This window comes from Hevea brasiliensis, chromosome 6 (assembly GCF_030052815.1).
Source record: "Hevea brasiliensis isolate MT/VB/25A 57/8 chromosome 6, ASM3005281v1, whole genome shotgun sequence".
In the NCBI taxonomy this organism is placed as follows: Eukaryota; Viridiplantae; Streptophyta; class Magnoliopsida; order Malpighiales; family Euphorbiaceae; genus Hevea; species Hevea brasiliensis.
In genome coordinates, this window is record NC_079498.1 from 14,461,118 (window position 1) to 14,468,132 (window position 7,015).

General features: G+C 40.8%; 1 protein-coding gene across 7 annotated transcripts; it reads right to left on the bottom strand.

The window, feature by feature from the left end:
- Positions 1-436: 436 nt before the first annotated feature.
- On the bottom strand, positions 437-5,756 carry LOC110641169 (extensin-2). 7 transcript variants are annotated; one of them, XM_058148427.1, is made up of 5 exons: positions 5,370-5,755; positions 5,259-5,339; positions 3,210-4,910; positions 1,002-2,332; positions 437-890 (listed from the first exon to the last, which is right to left on the bottom strand). In XM_058148427.1, the coding sequence occupies exons 1-4, from the start codon at positions 5,623-5,625 to the stop codon at positions 1,038-1,040; spliced, it is 3,333 nt and encodes a 1,110-aa protein (XP_058004410.1). In that variant the 5' UTR covers positions 5,626-5,755; the 3' UTR covers positions 437-890; positions 1,002-1,037. The 7 variants fall into 7 exon arrangements, with proteins under 7 accessions (XP_058004410.1, XP_058004408.1, XP_058004406.1 ...); XM_058148425.1 differs by lacking the exon at positions 5,259-5,339 and having other exon boundaries at positions 3,210-5,219; positions 5,370-5,756; XM_058148423.1 differs by having other exon boundaries at positions 3,210-5,339; positions 5,370-5,756.
- Positions 5,757-7,015: the final 1,259 nt, after the last annotated feature.

Sequence of the window (7,015 nt, forward strand, 5' to 3'; positions counted from 1 at the left end):
TGCATGGAGCTGTGATGAAAATAGCCATTTCGAACCATGGTGAAGTTGCATAACACTACCCATGTCTTATTCTTCCTTTCCTTACCTTTTCTCTCTATAGTGAGGTTCAATGACATTTTGTTTTGGCAATTCTAGTGCATGAATGGCTATAGTAGCATGACATTTTATTTTATTCTTCACAATTTTAGTACATTTGCAACCACGAGATAGTGTGATGAAATGTGACAACTTTCATCAAACAAGGGAAAATCTCCCTTTTGATAATGAAAGACTTAAATTCTATTTTGATGATGAAAGTCTCATATTGAAGTCTCCTTTCTCGCTCTAGGTCACCTATGGCATTCCAACACAATTGGCAAGAGGCAAAAGGGAGGTAAACTTTTGCAGTATTGAAGAGTTGCAAGAAAATACAACTAGGAGAGAGAGACAAATAAAATTTGCGAGAAAATTGTGTTGTTTTATTGCTAACAATCTCAGCGCACAAAGCACAAAAAGGTCCAAGAAAGAATTGTTCACAATAAATAGAGAGAAGCCCAATGAAAACAACAAAGGCTGCACGCTATACATACAATAATAAATTAGATATTAATAAATAAAAACCAAACTGAAACGGCTACTTCCAAATCCAAGTCCCCATCTCTAATTTCACTTCCTTTTTTTTTTCCTTTGCAGAAGTAAACCTTTGATGCCAATTTTACTAGAACATAGTATGAGCATGAGATGCAAAATGGCGATCTTTGAAATCGGAGCTTTCTGGCTTGATTTATTCAAATTGCAGCTCACTGGTGCAAAATTCATATCCTTATTGAATGGTCTTGGATTAGAAGCTTGATATCCACATGTTTTCCTCTTGGAGCCTTCCTTTATTACATTGCTAACACCAAAATCTGCTGCATGGAAATGGCAGAAAGTTAGATTACATATATACTTCAAAATTATTAGTCTTATTAATAATAACAAAATTTGGAAAATAATGATCAAAATGTTAAAAAAAAACTTACATGATCGATTTTGGTATATGATTGAGCTTTCTGAGCCTAGTAGTGAGTTGGTGGTGGTGGTGAGGCATAAATGTAAATTGGGGGAGGAGGTGATTTCACTGGTGGAGGAGGTGAATGGTAGTAATATGGAGGAGGTGGTGATTTTACAGGAGGAGGTGGTGAGTGGTAGTAGTATGGAGGAGGAGGTGATTTCACAGGAGGTGGTGGTGAGTGATAGTAGTACGGTGGAGGTGGTGATTTGACAGGAGGAGGTGGTGAGTGGTAGTAGTATGGAGGAGGAGGTGACTTGACAGGTGGTGGAGGTGAGTGGTAGTAGTATGGGGGAGGAGGTGAATTCACGGGTGGTGGTGGTGAGTGGTAGTAGTATGGGGGAGGAGGTGAATTCACGGGTGGTGGTGGTGAGTGATAGTAATATGGTGGAGGAGGTGATTTCACGGGTGGTGGTGGTGAATGGTAGTAGTATGGAGGAGGGGGAGATGGGGATGGTGGAGGAGGAGATTGGTAGTAGTAGGGAGGTGGAGGTGATGGTGATGGAGGTGGTGGAGACTTATAGTAATATGGTTCTGGTGCAGGTGATTTTGTGGGTGGTGGTGGAGATTTGTAGTAGTAGGGTGGAGGAGGAGAGGGCGATGGTGGGGGAGGAGATTTGTAGTAGTATAGAGGTGGTGGTGAGGGAGATGGGGGTGGTGGTGACTTATAGTAGTAGGGTGGAGGAGGAGATGGCAATGGTGGGGGAGGAGATTTATAATAGTAAGGAGGTGGTGGTGATGGAGATGGGGGTGGTGGTGAATTATAGTAGTAAGGTGGAGGAGGAGATGGCGACGGTGGAGGGGGAGATTTGTAATAGTATGGAGGTGGTGGTGATGGAGATGGTGGTGGTGGTGACTTGTAGTAATATGGCGGTGGAGGTGGTGACTTATAGATATAAGTTGGCGGTGGAGGTGGTGGAGACTTGTAGATGTAAGTGGGAGGAGGTGGTGGTGGGGAAGTGTAATAGTAAGGAGCAGGTGTGGGCTTAGGCTTAGGCTTCTCACACTCCTCATAAGGGGTCTTAGGAGCATAAGCAAATGGCTTAGCATAGAGGACAACTTCATACTTTGTCTTGGACTTCACCTTGAGCTCGGCACCCTTCTTGCCCCAGTGAAGGTTAGTTGGAATGTTACATGGTGAGTCTTTGGGTGCCTTATGGAGCTTGGCCTTGCAAGCCTCGGCTCCATATTTGCCATACTCAAAGCCCTCGACGGTGATACTGTATTTGCCGTTGATCTTGGTTTTGCCATAGGCCTTGATCTCCTTTTCACCTACCTTGCATGTGACCTCCACTACAGCACCTGATCCATGTACAATAAAAAGAGGACATCAAAAATCATATCCATTTTTTTTTACAAGTCAAAGATAGGATAATAATTGGTAATATTTTATATTTTTATTAAAATCAAATAATAATTGTTTAAAAAATAATATATAGTCTTTTATATCAATATTTATGAAAATATATTATTAAAATTTAAAATTTTAATTTTCTATATTATAAAATAAGTACTCCATAATTACATTTCCTACTAAAATAAGTCAATAACTAATTTTATGATGTTGCAATTTTGGTGTTAAGTAATTGGTTTTATTCACGGCAAGTTGGTTGACTCAATCATAATTCAGTGTCCCTTTCATATTACCTTTACAGGCAAACCTATGTACAGGTGATGCGTAAAGAAAAGGGGCAAAAGTGTATTTTCCTAGCCATTAAAGTCCTAATCTGGATCAAAGACACTAGTGAAAGAGAGAGAGAGAACCAAAAAAAAAAAAAAACCTTCATGATTTTAAGGCAAAAATAAACAATAATGTGTAGATAATTACAGGATTTATATGATTACAATATTAAGAAATAAAAACAAGAAAAAAAAACATGTATCTTTAAATATTTAACAAGTAAGCCACATCGCAAACAGAAGCATATTAACCGCCATCAAGAGTTTAAAAATGGAGCAGTGTCTTATCCTATGAAACTATGCTCATTTTATAGCAATATTATAATGAATATAATAAGCCAATATAAAGCAGAAAGACATGCAAATTCCAAATCTTTTGCATCTAGCTTTTAATTAATGGGGAAAATTAAAATTAATGAAGGTTAAGAGACAAAACTTGAAAAGTTGTATTCAAATTTTTTAAGAAAGAAATTTAAATGTTAAAGAAAAACAAATGTACCTTTGAGATGCTTCTTGTCGTGTGATTTCTTAGGATAATCCCAGTCATAGCACCTGTAGCAGTACACCTTTCCTACCACCTTCACTACGAAATGATGGGGATGGGGATGTGGGTGAGGGTAAGGGACGGGTGGTGGTGGAGAAGTGTAGTAGTATGGTGGAGGATAAGCCTTAGGTGGTGGTGGAGAAGTGTAATAGTATGGAGGGGGATAAGCCTTAGGTGGTGGTGGTGATTTGTAATAGTATGGTGTTGGTGCTGGTGATTTTGTGGGTGGTGGTGGTGATTTGTAATAGTATGGTGGGGAAGGAGATGGTGAAGGAGGAGGTGGAGACTTATAGTAATAAGGAGGGTGAGGAGATGGTGAGGGTGGTGGTGGGGACTTATAATAGTATGGTGGTGGAGGAGATGGTGAGGGAGGTGGTGGGGACTTATAGTAGTATGGCACTGGTGCTGGTGATTTTGGTGGTGGTGGTGGGGATTTATAATAGTATGGCAGTGGAGGAGATGGTGATGGAGGTGGTGGGGACTTGTAGTAGTATGGCACTGGTGTTGGTGATTTTGGTGGTGGTGGTGGGGATTTATAATAGTATGGTGGTGGAGGATAAGGTGATGGAGGTGGTGGTGACTTATAATAATATGGAGGGGGAGGAGATGGTGAAGGTGGAGGTGGTGACTTGTAATAATATGGTGGTGGAGGAGATGGTGAGGGAGGTGGCGGGGACTTGTAGTAGTATGGCACTGGTGCTGGTGATTTTGGTGGTGGTGGTGGGGATTTATAATAGTATGGTGGTGGAGGAGATGGTGAAGGTGGAGGTGGTGACTTATAGTAGTATGGTGGTGGAGGAGATGGTGAGGGAGGTGGTGGGGACTTGTAGTAGTATGGTGGTGGAGGAGATGGTGAAGGTGGTGGTGGAGACTTATAGTAATATGGTTCTGGAGCAGGTGATTTTTTAGGTGGTGGAGGAGATTTGTAATAGTATGGTGGTGGAGGAGATGGTGAGGGTGGCGGTGGAGATTTGTAGTAATAAGGTGGTGGTGGTGATGGAGAAGGAGGTGGTGGGGAATTATAGTAATAAGGTGGAGGAGGAGAATGCACTGGTGGTGGAGGGGATTTGTAGTAGTAGGGAGGTAGTGGTGATGGTGAAGGAGGTGGGGGAGATTTATAGTAATATGGTGGAGGTGGATATGGAGATGGAGGTGGTGGTGACTTGTAGTAGTAAGGTGGTGGTGGTGATGGGGAAGGTGGTGGTGGTGACTTGTATTCATAATGAGGCTTAGGAGATGGTGGTGGTGGAGATTTGTACTCATAAGGTGGTAGTGGTAAAGGAGAGGGTGGTGGAGGAGACTTGTACTCGTAATGAGGCTTAGGAGATGGTGGTGGCGGAGACTTGTACTCATAAGGTGGTGGTGGGGATGGAGAGGGTGGTGGAGGAGACTTGTACTCATAATGAGGCTTAGGAGATGGTGGTGGGGGAGACTTGTACTCATAAGGAGGCGGTGGAGATGGAGATGGTGGTGGAGGAGACTTGTACTCGTAGTGAGGTTTGGGAGATGGTGGTGGTGGAGACTTGTACTCATAAGGAGGCGGTGGAGATGGAGATGGTGGTGGAGGAGACTTGTACTCGTAGTGAGGCTTGGGAGATGGTGGAGGTGGAGACTTGTACTCATAAGGTGGTGGTGGAGAAGGAGATGGTGGTGGTGGTGACTTGTACTCATAAGGAGGTGGTGGAGATGGAGATGGTGGTGGAGGAGACTTGTACTCGTAATGAGGCTTAGGAGATGGTGGTGGCGGAGACTTGTACTCATAAGGTGGTGGTGGGGATGGAGAGGGTGGTGGAGGAGACTTGTACTCATAATGAGGCTTGGGAGATGGTGGTGGTGGAGACTTGTACTCATAAGGAGGTGGTGGAGATGGAGATGGTGGTGGAGGAGACTTGTACTCATAGTGAGGCTTGGGAGATGGTGGTGGTGGAGACTTGTACTCATAAGGAGGCGGTGGAGAAGGAGATGGTGGTGGTGGAGACTTGTACTCATAAGGAGGTGGTGGAGGAGACTTGTACTCATAGTGAGGTTTAGGTGATGGTGGAGGTGGAGACTTGTACTCATAAGGTGGTGGTGGAGAAGGAGATGGTGGTGGTGGAGACTTGTACTCATAAGGAGGTGGTGGAGGAGACTTGTACTCATAGTGAGGTTTAGGTGATGGTGGAGGTGGAGACTTGTACTCATAAGGTGGTGGTGGAGAAGGAGAAGGTGGAGGAGGAGAGTTGTACTCATAGGGTGGAGGAGGTGGAGAATAATAAGGATATGCATCACCATAAACAGAAACTACACTGCTCGAAACAAGAACCACAGCCAATGCCATGGCCAATTGAGGCCAAAGACGGCCCCTGGTGGGGCCGCCACCAGAACTGGTCATTTCTCGCCGGAAAATTCAACCCCTTCTCACCAATTTGTCAGACTGAGCCCCCTTAAGTCTCTTAATCAGAGTGGAGGATGTGGTGGCGAAAGTATTTAGTGAGGTTTGGTTTGTGTTGAGTTAAGCGTGAAAGAAACGAAGAGTATATATACTGCAGATAGTCGTTGAGAAGGAGCTGTCAATAAGGACCAACTATACAAATTGGTCCTTTAATTTAATGCAACAAAATGATGGTTCTCTAGCTGGCCTTTATTTGTTTATTTTAATTTTTTAAAATTTTCCATTGTTTTGATCTCTTGGTCTTGGATTCCCTTAATTTTAAGTAGAAAACTAATCTCCAACCACTCTTTTAATTTATCATGATTAAATTGTTATTAATTAGTTAATTACTTTCTAATCACATTTTTAATTTCAAATAATTACCTCTCCTCTACCTTCCCTAAATTGTTTATTGCAGGCATAGCATCTTCTCATCAACTTCTACCATTTTTTTACATCTAATATATATAAAAACTACAAATACCAACAAGTTATTTATTTGAACAAGGTTAGTGAAAAAAACAAATTCCTCCATTTTTCAGGGATATATAGGCCTGTTCAAAGAAACGTTAAAGACTTGAAAATTAATTAATTATTATTTAATTATTTAAGATAATTCATATATTGTAATCAAAATTAAATAAAGTAAAAATAAATTTTCTACATTAATGATTAAAAATAAAGATTTCGTTAAAATTGTCATTATTTTATCAACGATCTATTCCTTTAATTAATTTGTGTGTGCATGTATTTTATCTATTAACAAAAAGAAATGCATCTAAGTAAAAATAAGAGAGAGCTGAGTGCTCAATGTAGTGTGATCTGATTGAAGTTCACAAGTGAATTGAACAAGCCCGGAGATTGATTCTTCGGATTTAACATTAAATATGAAGTGTACGTGTGCGTGTGCGTGAATTATACAGAAATAAGAATTTTAATAAAATTATCATGATTTTAATAATAATTCATTCTTGTCATTAATTTATAATTAGAAAGAAAAAGAAGGAATAAGCTTTAAATATGATTTATTTTATTTTAAATTAAATTAAATTAAATTAAATTTTAATAATTATTCCCCTTTTAAAGGGAGACACACGGGTCCACTAAGTGTGAAAACAGGCTGTCACAAACGTGGAGAAAGTATCAGTGTTGCTTGTCCCGATCAAAACTCGGTTGGCTGGCAAACGAGTCAATAACTCGAGGGAGACTGGCAGAGATCGTATATTGTTGAAGAAAATGCACGTTTATGAGAATCAAAAGCGCCTTCTCTTCACTAACCCAAAAGCCTAAATATAAAAAATTTTCATAATTGGTGCAGTTTCTCAATAATTAGAGATTGCATGTGATTATC

Coding starts and splice junctions, on each gene's coding strand:
- LOC110641169 (XM_021792798.2), bottom strand. CDS start 5,625: ATGACCAGTTCTGGTGGCGGCCCCACCAGGGGCCGTCTTTGGCCTCAA. Junction 2,333..3,209: donor CGACAAGAAGCATCTCAAAG/GTACATTTGTTT, acceptor TACATGGATCAG/GTGCTGTAGTGGAGGTCACA.